The 20,432-nt window shown below is 38.0% G+C and overlaps 1 protein-coding gene across 1 annotated transcript in view; it reads right to left on the bottom strand.

Moving 5' to 3' along the window:
* The window catches only part of DNAI4 (dynein axonemal intermediate chain 4), a 112,688-nt gene that overhangs the window by 81,446 nt on the left and 10,810 nt on the right, over positions 1–20,432 (bottom strand). Inside the window, 1 exon segment of the mRNA XM_003806952.6 lies at positions 10,572–10,746. Coding sequence (XP_003807000.3) covers positions 10,572–10,746 — 175 coding nt within the window.

Below are 20,432 nucleotides of genomic sequence, written 5' to 3'. Positions count from 1 at the left end.
TATATGTTGCTTTTCATATTTAAGTCTATAATATACCCAGAATTAATTTTATATATAGGATAAGAAAGCCAATATATTTTTGTTTTATAAGAACATCCAATTGTCTCAACAAGAGTTTTTGAAAATCCTGTCCTTTCCCCATTACTCTGCAGTTCACATTTATTATAAAATAAGTGTTTATATGTGCTCAGGTCATTTGAAGACTCTCTAATTTGCTAATATTATATGTTTTATTAAGCCTGGTATCTAGGAAAGCAAGTGCTTCCACTGAGTTTTTATGCAAGTGTCTTGGCTATTTTTAGCCTTTAGCATTTACATATACATTTTAGAATTATCTTGAAAAGTTTCTGGAAAAAATAACTTTAAAACTTGAGATTTTGATTAAAATTGCAAAGAATCTATAAATCAAAATTTAGGATAATCTTAAAATACTGACTTTTTCTCTGCACAAATATGTCTATATCTCCTTTTGTTTTGGTCCTCTTTAATGTCTTCCAATAAACTTTTATAGTTTTAAAAATATTGGTATATGCATCTTTTGTTATATTTTTCCACAAGTGCTTGATAAATGTTAGTGCTATTATAAATTGTATCATTTTAAAATGTCTAATTTTTGGATGGGCACAGTGGCTCAATGCCTGTAATCCCAGTGCTCTGGGAGGTCAAGGCAGAAGGACTGCTTGAGGCAAGGGGTTTGAGACCAGCCTGAACAACACAGCAGAATCTCGTCTTTACCAAAAATTTGAGAAAATTAGCACACACCTGTAGCCCACGCCACATGGGAGGCTAAGGCAAGAGGACTGCTTAAGCCCAGGAGTTTGAGGATATAGTGAGCTATGATTGTGCCACTGCACTTTCAGTCTGCATGATCAGAGCAAGACTCATCTCTAAAAAAATTTTTTTTCAAATAAAAAAAATCTAATTTTTGAACTATTTGTTGCTAACAAATATTCAATCCACAAATATTCAACATTTTCTTTCTTCCTTTCCAATTCTTATACATTCCATTTCTTTTTCTTACCAATTTGAACTGATTTATGTTGAATAAAAGGGGGCTCTTTTTTGAAATGCTTCACCATTTGACATGATCACTACTGTAGGATTTTATAGATAGCCTAAATAAGATGTTTAAAGTTCCTTGTGATTCTCAGTTTCATAAGAATTTTTAAAATCATGAATATTAAATGTTATCAGATACTTTCTGTGTATATTGAAATGATCATATGCTTTTTTACCACATTAAGCTGTTAATGTGGTAAATTACACTAAGGGTTTTTAAATGTTAAACCAATCTTGATATCTTGGCACAGACCAAGCTTCCTTATGATGTATTAGGCATTTGTTGTTGTTGTTGTTGTTGTTACTGAACTTTATTGGATAATACTTTATTGAGGATTTCTCTATGTTTGCAAGTGAAATTGGCATATAATATTCGTTTCTCATACTGTATTCAGGTTTTAATATCAAGGTAATGCTAGCCTCATAAAATGAGTTTTGGAGTATACCCACTTATAGTGTTCTGTTTTCATCTATGTATGTTTGACACATACCACAATTGAAGTCATCTGAATCTGGAATTATCTTTGAAGGAAGGTTTTTAAATCACTCATATAAAATTCTTTAATAGCTTCCAGTTTTCAATTTTTGTTTGTCTGCTTTGGTAAAGTGTAATTTTTTAAAAGCTTTTTTACATTTTACCTAAATTTTCAAAATTCAAAATTGAAATACAATAACATAATATGCATTAATTTGCTTTCTAAATTGCTTTTAACATGTACAATTCAATAGCTTTTAATATGTTCACATATATGTGCACCAAAATTAATTTTGGAATCTTTTTACACTTCAAGAAGAGACTCTGTATCCATTATGATCCCTGCTATGGTTTAAGTGTGTGCACCAAAAGTTCATGTGTTGGAAATGTGGTCCCAGTGCAGCAGTGTTGAAAGCTTTGACTTTGGAAGGTGACTGTGTAATGAAAGCTTGTCCTCACAAATGGATTAATCCATTCATGAATTAATGGATAAATGGGTTATCAAGGGAGTGGTTTAGTTATCACAAGAGAAGTCTGTTATAAAAGCCAGTTTCCCTCTCATAAACTTCCCTCACCATGCGACACCCTGCACCACCTCAGCTCTCTGCAGAGTCCCCACTAGCAACAAGGCCCTAACCAGATGTGGTTCCTTGACCCTGGACATCCTAGCCTCCAGAACTATAATAATATTCTTATGTTTATAAATTACCCAGTATCAGGTATTCATTTACAGAAACAGAAAACACACTAAAAAAATTAATACCAAGAAGTGGGACTAATAACAAACACCTGAAAATGTAGAAGTGGCTTTGGAACTGAGTAGTGGATAGAGGCTGGAAGAACTTGGAGAAGCAGTCTAGAAAAAGGCTGCATTGCCATAAACAGCACTAAGGGTGATTCTGGTGAGGGCTCAGAAGAGCAGACTAGAGAAAGTCTGATTCTTTTTAATTGCTTAAGTGGTTGTGAACAGAATACTGGTAGAATTTGGAATAGTAAAGACTTCTGATGAGGTCTCAGACAGAAATGAGAAATTCTTATTAGAAACCGGAATAAAGGCTGTCTTTGTTATAAAGTAGTAAACAACTTGGCAGAATTTATGGAAGGCAAAATTTAAGAGTGACAAACTAGGATACCTGGCAAAATAAATATTAATATCTAAGCAAAGTGTTCAAGATGCTGCATGGTTGCTTTTGCTTGCTTACAGTGAGATTTGAGAACAAAGGGATGAGATTTACAAAAAACAATTTATAATCAAAAGGGAAGCAAAGCAGAAAGATTTGGAAAAGTCTCAGCCTGGCCATGTAAAGAATGAACCAAGGGTGTGGCCCAGAAACCATTTGCTAAGGAGTTTAGTACAGATAGAAGGGATCATAAAGACAGTGGAAGAAGACTCCAAAGGCATTTCAGAGATCTTCTAGGTGGCTCATCCCAACACAGGCCCAGAGATCTAGGAGGGCAGAATGGTTTCAGGGGACAGGCCCTGGGTGCCCTTCAAGAGCTCACTACCCAGAACTACCTTGGGTCCCCAAATTTTGGCAAGGAGTCAGCCACCCCAGCTGTGGCACAAGTGACCCTCATTGGGGCTGTACCCACTACTCCAGAAGACGTGAGTCATAAGCCTTGGCAGCATCCACATGGCATTAATTCTGCAGGCTTACAAAAAGCAAAAGCTGTGGAGGAATTAAGATCCATCTTAATTCCAATGGATGTATCAGATTGTCTGGGAGTCTATGCAGAGATTTATCACAGGGGCAAAAACACTGCAGAAGGCCCCTAAAGGGTAATGCCTAGTGGAGACATGTGAGCAGGATTGCCACAGGACCCCAGAACTACAGAGCTATCAGCCTGCAAAGCCAGCCTGGGAGAGCTATACTGTAGACTGACCCCAGCAAAGTCACAGGGTCAGGGATGCCCAAGGCCTTGGGGACCCAATCCCTACACCAGTGTGTCCAGAAGGCAGTACATGGAGTCAAAAGATATTATTCTCCAGCTTTAAGGTTTAATGTTTGCTCTGCTGAGTTCAGACTGTTTTGAGGCCTATTATTTCTGGCCTATTCTCCCTTTTAGAATGCGAATGTATACCCCATGTCTGTCCAACCATTGTATCTTGGAAGTAAATAGTTTGTTTTGATTTCACAGGCTCACAGGTAAGACTCTGGGCTTTTGAGTTGATGGTGGAATGAGTTAAGGCGTTGGGGCTACTGGGATGGAATTAATGTCTTTTACATGTGAAAAGGATGTGAATTTGGGGGCCAAGGGCAGAAAGTTATAGTTTAAATGTGTCTCTAAAAGTTATGTTAGAAACTTGGTCCCTAATGCAATAGTGTTGAGAGGTGGGACTTTTGGGAGGTGACTGGGTCAAGAGGGCTCTGCCCTCATAAATAAAAGTAGGTTATCAAGGGAGTGGATTAGTTATCATGAGAGGGGTCTGTTATAAAAGTCAGTTTCTCCATCTCTTGTGAGCACTCTTCACCATGTAATAACCTGCTCTACTCCAGGACCTTGCAGAGAGTCCCCCATTAGCGAGGAGATCCTCACCAGATGTGCCCACTTGACCCTGGACTTCTCAGCCTCGAGAAATGTCAGAAATACACTGCTTCATAAATTACCCAGTCTTGAGCATAACAACAGAAAACATATTAAGATAGTCCCCTAACATCTCCGCTCCCAGCCCTAGGCCACCACTAGTATCTTCATGTCTCTATAGACTTCCCTATTCAGGAGTTTGATAGTGAATGGAATCATATACTGTGCAGTATTTTGTGACTGGCTTGTCTCACTTAGCATATTTTCAAGATTCATGCATCAGTGCTTCATTCCTTTTTATGGTTGAATAATATTCTATTGTATGGCTATACAACATTTTCTTTACCCACTTTTCCATTGATGGACATTTGAGTTGTTTCCACCTTTTGTCTATTATGAATAATGCTACTAGAAACATTTGTGTATACCCTTGTGTGTGGAAATATATTTTATTTCTCTTGGGTATATACACCTAGGAGTAGGATTGCTGGTTCATATGGTAACACTGCTTAACCTCTTGAGGCACTTCCAAACTATTTTACAAAGTGGCTAATTTATATTCCCACAAGCAGTGTATGAGGGTTCTGCTTTCTTTACTTCTAACACTTGTTATGTGACTCTTTGATTCTAGCCATCTTAGTGGGTATAAAGTGAATATTTCATTGTGGGCTTGATTTCAATTTCTCTGATGACTAACAATGCCCACCATATTTTCATATGCTTTTTGATCATTTGTATATATTTTCTTGAGAAATGAGCATTCAGATTGTATGATGAATAATTATTTGTCTTTATTAATTAATTGTAAGAGTTCTTTATATATGATCCAAGCTCTTATCAGATATATGTTTCACAAATATTTTCTATTTCTGTGGGTTATCTTTTCACTCTGTATATGCTTCTGATGCAAACATTTAAAAATTTTCATAAGGTCAAATTTGGCTACTTTTTCTTTTGTTACGTATGCTTTTAGTGTCACATATAAGAATCCTATGCCAAATCCAAGGTCTTACCCCTATGTTTTCTTCTAAGAGTGTTACAGTTTTAGCTCTTAAATCTGTCTTTAATAAATTTTGAATTAGTTTGAAAATATGAGGTAAGGGTCTAAGTTCATTCTTTTCCAGGTGGCAATCCAGTGATCCTGGCACAATTTGTTCAACAGAATATCCTTTCCCCATTGAGTGATCTCGGCACTCATAAAAAATCAGTTGACTTTAGGTAAATGGGTTTATTTCTGAACTCTCAATTGTATCCCATTGATCTACATGTCTATCTTTGTGCCAATAACACATGATTTTGATTACTATTGCTTTGTAACTTTTGAAACAGTGAAGTGTGAATCGTCCTACTTTGCTCTTTTTCAGGATGATTTTGGCTCTTCTGGGTCCCCTGTGATTCCATATGAATTTTATTTTATTATTTTTTTATTTTTTTGAGACAGAGTTTTGCTCTTGTTGCCCAGGCTGGAGTGCAATGGTTGCGATCTTGGCTTACGGCAACTTCTGCCTCCCAAGTTTAAGCGATTCTACTGCCTCTGCCTCCCAAGTTCAAGCAATTCTTCTGCCTCTGCCTCCCGAGTAGCTGGGATTACAGGCATACACCACCACACCCAGCTAACTTTGTATTTTTAGTAGAGATGGGGTTTTACCATGTTGTTCAGGGTGGTCTCGAACTCCTGGTCTCAGGTGATCCACCTGCCTTGGCCTCCCAAAGTGCTGGGATTACAGGTGTGAGCCACTGTGCCGGGCCCCATATGAATTTTAGAATCAGTTGTCAGTTTGTAGAAAGAAGTCAGCTGGAATTCTGATAACAATTGTGTTAAGTTTACAGATCAGTTTGGGGAGTATAACGATCTTAACAATAGGAGGTCTTTTGATCATGACCATGGGATACTTTCCCATTGAATTAGATCTTATTTAATTTCTTTCAATAACGTTTTATAGTTTTCAGAGCATACATTTTGCACTTCTTTTATTACATTTATTCCTAAGTATTTTACTGTTTTTGATGCTATTGTGAAATAAATCATTCTTAATTTTCAAATGGTTCTATGCATGTGTCTAGAAATACAATTCATTTGCATATTGATCATGTATCCGGCAACCTTACAAAACTCATTTGCAAGTCCTAATAGTTTTTTAGTGAATTCCTTAGGAGTCTGTATATATAACATCATGTCATCTGCAAATAAAGATGTTTTTACCTCTTACTTTCCAACCTGGATGCCTTTTATTTCTTTTTCTTGTCTAATTTACATGCCTAGAACCTCCATGATAATGTTGAATAGCAATGCAAGGACTTGTCTTGTTCCTGATCATAAGGAGATTAAGTGCGATTAAGTATAATGTTAGCTGTGGGGTTTTTGTAAATCCTTTGTCAAGTTGAGGAAATTCCCTTCTATTCCTAGTTTGTTGCATGTTTATATCATGAAAAGATGCTGGATTTTTTAAGATGCTTTTCCCTTCAATTTTGTTGATCTTTTTAAAGAATCAGCTTTTGTTTTCATTGATTTTCTCTATTGTTTTTCTATTCAATATTTCATTAATTTCCACCCAAATACTTCTTATTTCCTTCCTTCTGCTTATTTCATGTTATTTTGTGTTATTCACTCTTTTTTTTCAGTTTCTTCAGTTGGAAGGGTAAGTTATTTGAGATCTTTCTTCTTTCTAATACAAATGTGTATCTACAAATTTCCCTCTAAGCAGTGCTTTAGCTGTATCCCATAAGCTTTGGTATGTTGTGTCTTGATTATCTATCATCTCAGAATATTTTCTGATTTTCCTTTTAATTTCTTCTTTAACTTACTGATTATTTACCTGTCACCATCACAATAGTACATTATTTCTATTAGTGAATATTTTTCTAATGTAGATTTTAATTTCATCAATGATTTTTCATTATATTTTAAGGTTGAATATTTCATTGTGTATATATACCACTTTTTGTGTATCCAGTCATTTGTGGATGAGGACTTTAGTTGCTTTCACCTTTTAGCTATTGTGCATAATGCTGATATGAAGATGGTTGTACAAATATCTGTTTGAAACTCTGCTTTTAAGTCTTTTGATATATACTCCTTCCTGAATCATATAGTAATTCTACTTTCAAGGTTTGGAGGACCCACGATACTGTTTTTCTTTCCTTTTTTCTTTTGAGAAAGGATATAGCTCTGTCATTTAGGCTAGAGTGCAGTGGCACGATCATAGCTCACTGTAGCCTTGAAATTCTGGGCTCAAGTGATTCTCCTGAGCATCTAGGCATCTAGGACTACAGGCTTTTGCCACCACACCTGGCTAATTTATTTTTTCATTTTCTTATAGAGATGGGGTCTTGCTATGTTGTTCAGGCTGGTCTCAAACTCCTGACCTCAAGCAATCCTCCCGCCTCAGCCTCCCAAAGTTCTGAGCCTGGCATCAAGCAATCTTCCTGCCTCAGCTTCTCAAAGTGCTGAGATTACAGGTGTGAGCCACCATGCCTGGCCCTACAATACCATTTTTCATAGTGGCCACACCATTTCACAATCCACTAACAGTATGCAAGGGTTTCAATTCCTCCATGTCTTACCAACACTTATTTTGTTTTGTTTTTTTTAATAGTAGCTGTCATAATGGGTATGAAGTGGTGTCTTACTGTGATTTTGATTTGCATTTCCCTAATGTTTAGTGATGTTGAGTATCTTTTCCTGTGTTTGTTGGTTATTTGTACATCTTCTTTGTAAAAATATCTAATCAAGTTATTTGCCCATTCTTTTAATTGGGCTGTTTCTTTGTTGTTAATTTGTAGTTATTTATATATTCTGGTTATTAGCATCTCATCAAATATATAATTTGCAAATATTTTGTACCATCCTGTGGGTTGTTTTTTCACTCTGTTAATGTCTTTTGATAGACAGAAATTTCTAATTTTAATGTAGTCCAATATATATATTTTTTCTTTAGCTGCATATGCTTTTGTTGTCATATGCAAGAAATTGTTGGCAAATAATTTCTTTTCCCTATTTTCCTCTAGGAATTTTACAGAGTTAGCTCTTATTTGGGGTCTTTGATCCATTCTGAATTTATTTTTGCAGATGGTATAAGGTAAGGATCCAACTTCATTCTTTTCCATGTGGATATCCAGTTGTCCCAACAAGATTTGTTGACAAAACTGTCTTTTCTCCATTGCGTAATCTTGGCTTCTTTGTCAAAACCATTTGACCATATATGTGAAATTTTATTTCTGGGCCATTCCATTCCATTGGTCTATACTGTATGTTTGTCTTTATTCCACTACCACCCTGTTTGGATTACTATAGATGTGTAATAAATTTTAAAATCAGGAAGTATGAGACTTCCAACTTTGTTCTTATTCAAGATTGTTTGGGCTATTTGCATCTCTTGATATTTCATATACATTTTAGGATAGGTTTTTCTACTTCTGAAAAAATATCACTGGGATTTTGGAGGGAATGTATTGAATCTGTAAGTCACTTTAGGTAGTATTGACATCCTAACACTATTACGCCTTCCAATCTATGAACAAGAAATGTCTTTCTGTTTACTGGTGTATTCTTTCCTTTCTTTTGTGTTTTGTAGTTTTCAGCATACAAATCTTTGGCCTCCTTTGTTATGTTTATCCCTAAGTATTTTATTATTTTTGATGCTATTGTAAATGCAATCTGTTTCTTAATTTCCTTTTTGGAAATTCATTGTTAGAAATGCAACTAATTTGTGTTGTTGATTTTCTATCCTGCAACTTTGCAGAATTTTTTAGTTGTGTGTGTGTGTATGTGTAATTTTTAGTGTCCTGCATATAGATCACATCAGAGAGAACTTTACTTCTTCCTTTCCGATCTGGGTGCCTTTTATTATTTTGAGACAGAGTCTCAGTCTGTTCCTCAAGCTGGAGTACAATGGCGCTCTCGCTGCTCACTGCAACCCTCTGCCTGCCAGGTTCAAGTGATTCTCCTGCCTCAGACTCCCAAGTAGCTGGGATTACAGGCACCTGCCACGACGGCTGGCTAGTTTTTTTGTATTTTTAGTAGAGACGGGGTTTCGCCATTTGGCCAGGCTGGTCTTGAACTCCTGACCTCAAGTGATCCGCCTGCCTTGGCCTCCCAAAGAGCTGGGATTAAAGGCATAAGCCACCATGCCCAGCTGGATGCCTTTTATTTCTTTTCCTTGCTCAATTGCCCTGGCTAGGACTGCCACTACTATGTTGAAGAGAAGTGGTAAAAGCAGGCATCCTCCTTTTGTTCTTGGACCTTAGGAGAGATGCTTTCAGTCTTTCACCATTGGAGAAAATAATTTTATATATATATAAATAAATGAAATATACTTTGTGTGTGTATATATACATATGCATATATATTTAAATGCATGTATTCATATATATGTGTATGTGTATATACACACATAAATAAGTGAAATACATATGTGCAAATATATAGTAGTTGTTTAATAAAATGAGAGTTGTTTTCGTTTTCTGCCATTATATATAAAGGTGCTATGAACATTCATGTAGTAGTGTTTATATAAACTTATACTTTCTTTTCTCTTGGTAAATACCTAGACATGGAATAGCTGGATGATATAGTAGGTATATGTTAACATTTAATAAGTTGACAAATAATTGTTTTCTATTTTCCATGTCTACCAGCCATGTGAGAGTTTTAGTTCCTCCACATACTTGTCAATACTTGATATGATCAGTCTTTTAATTTTAGCCATTCTAATAGGTACTTAGCAGTATTGTATGGTTTTTAATTAATACTGATCATCTTTTCATGTGCTCCCATGCTATCTGTTTATCTACTCTGGTGAAGTGTTAGCTCAAGTATTTTGCTAATTTTTAAAAATTGGGTTGTCTTAATATTGCTTTGAAGGTTGTTTATACATTTTAGTTATAAGTATTTTATCAAAATATGCTTTGTAAATAATTTTCCCCATTGTGTCACATTTCTTTGCATTCTGTTATCAATGTCTTTCAAAGAGAAAAAGTTTTAATTTTGATGAAGTCCAATTTATGAATTTTATCTTTTATGGACTCTGCTTTTAATGTCCCATCTAAACAAATGCTGAACCCATTCAAAATTATATATTATATGCTTTTCTGTATATATATAATCATTTGATTAAAAGTTTAAAAGAGTCAATTCTTAATTATGAATCTTCTAGTAAGGCAAAATAACTGACTTTATGACAAATAATTTTGTTGTATTTTCAAGACTATATTGCTGACAACAGTGAAATATAGTTGTAATGTATATAATTAATACCATAAGCAAATAGTTCTTAAGGTCATGAATAGACTTTTCTCATTCCACTCAAATATTCTTCTTATCAATAACTAGTTATAGGAGCCAAGTGTCAGTATTATGTTGTATGGAATAATATGTGGTAAAAATTAACAAAATCAGTATTTCAAAATTACGAGTGATTATCTGAAAGCAGCATATTTTCTATCTTTAACATTTCAATTGAGTTTTTCATAGTGCCATTTTCAAATAAACTCAGAATTCTAAGAATATTACCTGTGTTGTCTTTATACTGGGATTTGTTTTTTCTACAGTTTTCAGTTCAGGTGGAATAAGCACGGTTTTGGACACAGCCATTCTGCTTTGATTTGCACCAGTATATCCTTTCACTGAAGTTGCTTTCATTGTAGCAAAAAAGCTAATAGACTTCTTTGGTTGTGTGGCATTGTTCCTATATAAGAAAAATAAAATATAATGCAAAGGATTCAAGATTGAAAAGAAAAATCAACCAACAATAAAAAAGTAGATTTCCTGTAAAAACATGTGAACAATCTAAACATATAACAAAAAATAATGATAACTATTTGAAATCTTATTATGTATAAACATAGTTCTAAAGAGTTGGCATATATTACATCACTTTCTCCTCATAATTCCAAGAGGTTGCTATTAATATTATTTTATATAAAGCCACCGAGGCTTTAAGGGGAAACATTCCTACAATGGTTGAGATTTGAACCCAGGCAGTCAGATCCTAAGTCCATGCTGACTTCTCTGGGTCTTAGTTTCTTTGTCTGCAAAATGAGGATAATAATAGTACTTAACTCATAGGTTATTATGAGGATTAAATCAATTAATTTTTGAATTATGGTTAGTAAGTCCCTGGCACATAGTAAGCACACATGAGTGTGTAGTGCAGTTACATAGGCAGATTTAAACATGATTAATAAAGGCTGAGAAAGAATAGCGTGTTCCTTCCTAAATTATATACTACTTTTTTTTTTTTTTGAGACGGAGTCTCGCTCTGTCACCCTGGCTGGAGTGCAGTGGCGTGATCTCGGCTCACCGCAACCTCCGCCTCCTGGGTTCAAGCGATTTGTAGGGGTGGGTTGCCCCTCCACACCTGTGGGTGTTTCTCGTAAGGTGGAACGAGAGACTTGGGAAAGAAAAAGACACAGAGACAAAGTATAGAGAAAGAAATAAGGGGACCCAGGGAACCAGCGTTCAGCATATGGAGGATCCCGCCAGCCTCTGAGTTCCCTTAGTATTTATTGATCATTCGTGGGTGTTTCTCGAAGAGGGGGATGTGTCAGGGTCACAAGACAATTGTGGGGAGAAGGTCAGCAGACAAACACGTGAACAAAGGTCTTTGCATCATAGACAAGGTAAAGGATTAAGTGCTGTGCTTTAGATGTGCATCCACATAAACATCTCAATGCCTTACAGAGCAGTGTTGTTGCCCGCATGTCCCACCTCCAGCCCTAAGGCGGTTTTCCCCTATCTCAGCAGATGGAACATACAATCGGGTTTTATACCGAGACATTCCATTGCCCAGGGACAGGCAGGAGACAGATGCCTTCCTCTTGTCTCAACTGCAAGAGGCATTCCTTCCTCTTTTACTAATCCTCCTCAGCACAGACCCTTTACGGGTGTCGGGCTGGGGGACGGTCAGGTCTTTCCCTTCCCACGAGGCCATATTTCAGACTATCACATGGGGAGAAACCTTGGACAATACCTGGCTTTCCTAGGCAGAGGTCCCTGCGGCCTTCCGCAGTTTTTGTGTCCCTGGGTACTTGAGATTAGGGAATGGTGATGACTCTTAAGGAGCATGCTGCCTTCAAGCATCTGTTTAACAAAGCACATCTTGCACCACCCTTAATCCATTTAACTCTGAGTTGACACAGCACATGTTTCAGAGAGCACGGGGTTGGGGGTAAGGTTATAGATTAACAGAATCTCAAGGCAGAAGAATTTTTCTTAGTACATAACAAAATGGAGTCTCCTATGTCTACTTCTTCCTACACAGACACAGTAACAATCTGATCTCTCTTGCTTTTCCCCACAGCGATTCTTCTGCCTCAGCCTCCCAAGTAGCTGGGACTACAGGTGTGCACCACCATGCCTGGCTAATTTTTGCATTTTTAGTAGAGAGGGGTTTCACCATGTTGGCCAGGCTGGTCTCAAACTCCTGGCCTCGTGATCGTCTCACCTCAGCCTCCCAAAGTGCTAGGATTACAGGCATGAGCCACCGTGCCCTTTTTAATAAGAAGAGAAGTTACAATCAAAATATTTATATCCATGAAAAAATATTTTTTCACTTTTGGATTTACCCTGTAAATTCCTTAAGACAAGGACTTACCTTATCATTTTATTCCTTCTAGTACTCTGTAATATGGATTTCTATAAAATGGGTATGATCCTCCCTGAGATTATAAAAATATGCTTCCAAAGAAAACATTTTGAATAATACATTTATTTTTTAAATCATAAAAAATCTGACAAGAATAAAATATTTTTAAATAACGATCAATCCAGTTTTCATATTTTATTTTTCTTCATAGCATTTATCGTTACTTGACATTTTTTGTTGTCCACCCCTCTACAGAATGTAAGCATGTTTAGGGCAGGAACTTTGTCTTGTTCACTGCTGTATCCCTAGCACCCAGCACAGTGCCTAGTATACCATGGACACTTAATAAATATTTTTAAAATATATGAGTAAATGAATTCCATTTGTGCACTATTTCAAACTTACATTTAAGTATCCTACCCTATTCTCCTTCTATCTCTAAGGACTTAACCCCCAACATCTCTAAAAAAAATAATAAACTATCATTCATGTAAAAATTCCTTCAAATTATTTCACTACCTCCTTTAAATTCTTCTCCCACCTCCTACAAACTCACTTATCTCTTTTTTCCTTTCTCAGTAAAAGAGTTGCCATTCTTATCTAAGACTAACCTTTTATGTGAACTCTGAAACCTGTCACTGGTGTCTCAGGGACTCTTCTTCATCCATAATTCCAGGTCTCCTACCTTATTTTTTTCTCTTTTCCCTGTGAGCACAAAATTATGCCCCAATCATCTCCTCAACTTGAAAATCCTTCCTTTAACTATGTCTTCCTCTACCTATTACTATATCTCTCCTTCCTTTCAGTCCAACTTCTTAAAATGTTAGTCAGTAATACTGCCTACTACATGACTTCTCTTTTTGCTCTGTAACTACAATCTAGCTTTACTCTTTCTTCTTCAGCTGACCATTCCTTCTTCAAATTGACTTCTCAGATTAGTTTCTCTCATACCACAGACTATTCTTCAACCTCCTTGAGACCTCTAATCACCTGACCTTTCCATTTCTACCAAATAATCAGAACATTTTAGATTTCTCTTTTCTCTATTAATCTTGAATCCACAATTTATCAATTGAGTCACTCTTTTGCCATTACCTTCAACTCTCTCATTCTCTTCCTCCTTAACATTTTGCCTTACTATCCTTACAAAATCCAGTCCTCCCATTCCCTTTTCCTTTGAGCTCCCCTTTTACAGATTACATTTAGGCTCAAATCTTAGTTACCTGATTTCTCACTATATACACTATCCCTGAGTAAATTCCATGGTTTCAATGACCACAAGTACTCTACTTTCTTATGGCATTTACCTTTCTCTTCTACCATCCTCTGAAGATTTCATATCCTAAGTCACTGGCTCTATCTCTAATAGCTACTTCTGGCATAATTCTTGAGCATTTCAATATCCATGAAGGTAATCCTTCAAATACCCTGACCTCTTAGCTCCTTGAAATCTTCTCACATAAATGATTTTACCTGCCTTGCTACTTCAGACACTTACTCCCATGGTCATACATGTGGCTTTTGTTTTTAGAAGGTCAATCAGCATTTCCTATTTTTCCAGCTTATATACCCTCTCAAACTCCAATCCTTCAACAATCCTTCAACCCTATTATGACCTTCAGGCCCTTGATTCTACCATGCTTTATTCCTCTACCATCTTTCTCATGCCATCTCTTCCCTCTTGAGGTTATGGTTAGTTACTTTAATTGATAGTGAATTATTATAATCATTCTTTACTTACATTCTTACCATACCTTTCCCTTCATTTCAGCATACTTGCTGGCAAAACCAAAATCATGGTTATTTCCAATTATCCTCTTACTTTGAGCCTATACCTGTATATTAACCATGTTTATAGTGTCTGTAAATTTGATACTGTAACATCTGACCTACATGCATGGGTCAAACACATGCCCTATTCTGGACAACGTGATGCTATGCCTAAGTTACCTTGTCTTGGCCTCTGGCCTCTCTTCTTGCCTCCCATCCTCTTTACTAAGAGGAGTCCTCCTCCCAGGCATGCAAACTAAGCAATCCAGAATCCACACCATTATGGGGTTTTTACACTCTGTGCCACTATACCTGTCCTAATCACCCCATGGCCAAATCTCAGACCAAGAGGGGCAGCTCCTGTGCCCCAGAACCTACTGAGATTATTCAAAGTAGCTAATCTTAAAGTTGTCTATGCTGCTTCATTCATTACTTCTGGGTAGTCCCCTGTGGTGTGGTGGGCCCCCTCTTCCTTGGAACTGTGAATAATAAACTATTTTTTCAATGGCAATGACTTCCTATCTATTAGACTAACTATACCCTAAATTTTGTAATAATACACTATATTTTAACTCGACCTGTGCAGCTAAATGAAACTGGAAGAAAAATACCCAACTATGATGACAGGTCTCACTTTAAATTATGGGTCATTAACTTAATCAAGGTCCTTAATGTGCCAGCAATCTGTATTTTCTTGGTCCATTTTTTACTACACTCTTTAAGGCTATCTTATACCTTCTCTTTCTTCAAATATGAAAACCTCCTCTCACATTTTCACTCTCAGCCATCTGAATGAGAAAACTGAAGCAATCTGGTAACTTCTTCATACTCCCACTGTCACATCTATGCACTTGCCTATATCTGTGCCTATATTCTCTATTTTTTTCTTGTTACTCTGAATGAATTCTCTATTATTGCAGTTTAGGTCACTCCCTCTACATGCATACCAGATTCCATTTCTTTTCTGCCTATTCACGGACATTGCCCTAGCAGTTCTCTCTCTGCATCATTAAGTTTTTCTCTCTCTATTGGATTATTACCTTCAGCATGTAAACAAGCTGTTATTTCTCCCATCTTAAACAAATAAGAAACTTCTCTTTACTTCACCTGTCTTTCCAGCTATCAGTCATTCATGTTTCCTTTAATTATAGCAAACCCTTGGGAAAAATCTCCTATTTATTGTTTCCACCTCTCTCTACACACACACACACACACACACACACACACACACACACACACACACACAGAGTCTCTCTTGAATAGAGTCTGATCAGGTTTTTGCCCTTATCATTCCATCAAAAGGATTATTACCAAGGTCCAATCACCTCCACAATACTAACTCTAATAATGGTCATTTCAATGTTTTCATCTTTCCTATCTGCAGCATTCGACCCAGCTGTTTATTCTTTTCTCTCTTTTTTTTTTTTTAACTTGGATCGTAGGACACTCTCTTTGCTTGGTTTTCCTCTTCCCTTTTCTGTGGCAATCATCCTTGCACTTCTCTTTTCTATTTACATTCACAGTCTGGTTAACTCATCTAATGCCATGACTTAAAAGTAATCTATGTGAAAATTATTCCCAAATATATGTATATCTCTAACTAGACCTCTCCTCTGTATATCTGCTTGCCTACTTGACATCACTAACTGAAACTTAGCATGTCCAAAACTAAGTTCCTGACATTAACCTCTACCACTACCACTACCACCACCACCACCACATCACCCTCACCCCATCCAGCAAATCCACTCCTCTTGCACTCTTCCCTATTTTTGTTAAGGGCAACTTTACTCTTCCAGTTGCTTGGGTGAAAAAAAATTTTCAAAATACATCTGGAATCCATTCATTTGTCACCACTCTTGTTGCTACCATCCTGGTCCAAACACTATCCTATCTCTCTTGGATTATTGCAATAGCCTTTCGCTTCATCTTCCTACTTAACCTTGATCCCCTGAAGTTTATCCTCCACGTAACAACCACAATGACCTCTTTAAAACACATGTAAGGGTTGGGCACAGTGACTTATGCCTGTAATCCCAGTACTTTGGAAGATTGAGACAGGAGGATTGCTTGAGGTCTGGAGTTCAAGGTTACAGTGAGCTATGATTATGCCACTGTACTCCAGCCTGGGCAACAGAGCGAGACCCTGTCTCAAACAAATATAGAACAATAAGATAAAATAAAATAAAAATAAATAAATAAAATAAAATATGACTACTCGAAATCCTTCATTTACCATCCCATTCAGAATAAAAGCCTAAGTCCTTACTATGACTTAAAAAGTCTTACATGCATACAGCTAGGCCTCTGATTTCATCTTTCGTGATCTCTTCCTTGTTTACTCTGCTTCAGCCATAGTGGCATCCTTTATATTCATGCTGGGAACATTTTCATATCAAAGACTTGAATTTATGTTTCCTTTGCCTGAAATGCTCTTTCTCATACAGGTACATACTTAGCATCCTCACTTTCTTTAGGTCTTTAATGAAAAACTACCCTTTCCCCACCTGCCCTAATCACTCCATGGCCAAATGCCAGAACAACAGGGGCAGCCCCTGTGCCTCAGGCCTTCCGTGGCTTCCCTTTCTAAAATGTCAAAATTCTCTCTCAAGTACTTCACATCTTCTTGCCTTATTTTTCTCCTTAGAACTTTTTACTATCTAACATAGTATATCTTTAACTTATTTATCTTGTGAATCAGTTATTGCTTCCCCTTGGAATCTAAGTTCCATGAGGGTAGGAACTTTAGGCTCTTTCATTCCCTGTTGTATCCCTAATGCTTACAACAGTACCCAAGTGTGGAAAAAACATAAACTGTTTCTGCTCTGCTCTCACACCACAACAATCAATACAGATTTCTGTGGCCAAATGTGTAGGGTTTCTCCCCACACACCAACTAAACAATCAGTTCCGCAGTGGATACCATCTGGGTGTCCTCCAATTCAATTCCAGCACTATCTACCTGAAGATAGTCTCAGATCCTACAGGCAGAGAGCTCAGTCCCATAAGACTACCTCTGACTTCGAATGGCAGTTGAAAAAATAGGTTGTGGCCTGTTTCTGAATGACCTGCTATAAAATCAGGGTTCCCACAACCCTCTCCCTGGGTTCAGTTGATTTGCTAGAGTGGATCACAGAACTCAGAGAAACACTTACTTTTACTGGTTTATTATAAAGTATATTACAATGGATACAGATTAAAAGATGCATACGGCAAGGGAAGAGCCAGTAGCTTACATGCTCTCTCTGGGCACACCACCTTTCAGAAACCTCCATGTGCCCAGCTATCCAGAAGCTCTCTGAACCCAGTCCTTTTGGTTTTTATGGAGGTTTTATTAAGTAGGCATGATTGATGAAACTGTTGGCTATTGGTGATCAACTTAACATTCAGCCTCTCTCCCCTCCCTGAAGGTTTGGTTGGTGGGGCTGAAGGTCCCAACCCTATAATCATGCTTTTGTCTTCCAGATGACTAACCCCCATCCTGAAGCTACCTAGAAGGTACTAGCCATGGTCAACTCATTAGCATACAAAAAGACAACACTCTGGAGATTCTAAGGACCATTTGATCAAAGACCAAATAAATATTTGTTTTACAATATCACAGTACATAATACAGTGGCTGTTTAATACATTTATTGAAACAATGAATAATCTCCAAATCATTATATCCAACTCAAAATATTGCCTTACTCTTCATACTTGTGAAAGGAAAGTATCTTGGCCTCCAAAATTACTAAGCTAAGGAAGGAGTCAAGCTGAGAAATGCTCAGGATAAACCTGCCTTCCATTCTATTCAAAGTCATCCCTCTGCTCACTGAGATAGATGCATATTTTTTTCTTTTCTTTGAGACAGAGTCTCACTCTGTTGCCCAGGCTGGAGTGCAGTGGCTCAATCTTGGCTCACTGCAACCTCTGCCTCCAAGGTTCAAGTGATTCTCCAGCCTCAGTCTCCCAAGTAGCTGGGATTATAGGCGTGTATCACCACACCTGGCTAATTTTTGTATTTTCAGTGGAGACAGGTTTTTGCCACATTGGTCAGGCTGGTCTCAAACTCCTGACCTCAGGATCTGCCCGCCTTGGTCTCCCAAAGTGCTGGGATTACAGGCATAAGCCACCGTGCCCAGCTGATAGATGCATTTTCTGATTGCCTCCTTTGGAAAGGCTTATCAGAAACTCAAAAGAATGAAGCCGGGCACGGTGGCTCACACATGTAAACCCAGCACTTTGGGAACAGATTACTTGACGTCAGGAGTTTCAGACCAGCCTGGCCAACATGTGGAAACCTCATGTCTACAAAAAAAAAAAAAAATTAGCTGAGTGTGGTGGCACACACCTGTAATCCCAGCTACTTGGGAGGCTGAGGCAGGAGAATCGCTTGAATCTGGGAGGTAGTGGCTATAGTGAGCCAAGATCACACCACTGCACTCCAGCTTGGGGCGACAGAGTGCGACTGTGTCTCAAAAAAAAAAAAGAAACTCAAAAGACTGCAGCCATTTGTCTCTCACCTACCTGTGACCTGGAAGCCTTCTCTCTGCTTCAAGTTGTTCCACCTTTCTGGATGGAACCAATGTACTTCTTACATATACTGAATGATGTCTCATGCCTCCGGAAAATGTATAAAACGAAGCTGTGCTCCAACCATCTTCGGCACATGTTTCCAGGACTTCCTGAGGCTGAGTCACGGGCGCGCATGCTCAACCTTGGCCAGATAAACTTTCTAAATTAACTGAGACCTGTCTCAAATTTTTGGGGTTCACATTTTGGTAACCACAAAGGGATTCTGAGCGTGGATGCCCCTGACCTTTGACAAATTTCCTATCAGTGCTTGTTAACAGCATGAGCTAACTTTATGGCTCAAACCAATAGGGCCATTTGCTGAGGTCTGAGAGCACCCCCTTCAGAGAATCCCTGATCTCCCAAAATTTGCTAGAGATCTAAAGTTTATTTTGCTGTACAACTCCCTTTTTTTTGGAGTTTTACTTCCTTCCAACACAAGAATGGCAAGTTTTTCCTGCTTCCGTGACGATGGAAGGCAGGTAACTCCTTTATGGAGTTTGAGCTTGCTTCCAACAGGGAAAATGAGGGTTTTTTTGTTTGTTTGTTTTTTCTTTCCTGCTTCTAAGATGGTAGAAAGCAGTCTTCAGCCTGAGACCCATCCCTAGGTAAGTAACTGACTTGGCGTTTTCCTTGGCTCAAGTTAAGATTAACAACCAGCTGGTCTTAATTTCTCCTCACAATTAGAGCGCTCAGTGATGATATTGTTGGGGATTTTTGTTGTTGTTTGTTCTGGTTTGAAGTTGTTGTTTAAGGATCCTAATTCTAGTTCAAAGATGCATTCTACAAAGTCTTCATTGCTTTTTCTCCCAAATTTAATCTTAATTCGGTTTGTCTGTGTGCATTTGGATGAGGAACTGAACTGTTGTTTTCATATGTTAATGAGAGACTGAGTTTTCTCAGCTCCAAAGGAAAAGGGCATTTGCTCCTCCAAACTGAAAGGTGCCCCTGGGTACCCTGGGGCCTCGTGGGAGTATCTGGGCAATTGTGGCCCTGCAGGGAAATCCCCAACAAAAATTAATTTTAAAAATGGCTTGTCCAGGAAATATATATAAGGGCTGATGACCCAGCATTTTGAGCCCTCTCTGAGGTCACAGACCTCTGGAGAGAGAAACTGAGACACAGTAAGAAGGTGGAGGCCGGGCGCGGTGGCTCACGCCTGTAATTCCAGCACTTTGGGAGGCCGAGGCCGGCGAATCACGAGGTCAGGAGATCGAGACCATCCTGGCTAACATAGTGAAACCCCATCTCTACTAAAAATACAAAAAATTAGGCAGGCGTGGTGGCGGGCACCTGTAGTCCCAGCTACTCGGGAGGCTGAGGCAGGAGAACGGTGTGAACCCGGGGAGGGGGGGCGGGGCGCGGAGGTTGCAGTGAGCCGAGCTCGCGCCACTGCACTCCAGCCTGGGCAACAGAGCAAAACTCCGTCTCAAAAAAACAAACAAAAAAAAAGGTGGAAACGA

Source organism: Pan paniscus, chromosome 1, assembly GCF_029289425.2.
Source record: "Pan paniscus chromosome 1, NHGRI_mPanPan1-v2.0_pri, whole genome shotgun sequence".
Lineage (NCBI taxonomy): Eukaryota > Metazoa > Chordata > Mammalia > Primates > Hominidae > Pan > Pan paniscus.
Note: the sequence above shows the minus strand (reverse complement) of the source record. Positions and strands in the feature narration are given on the sequence as shown.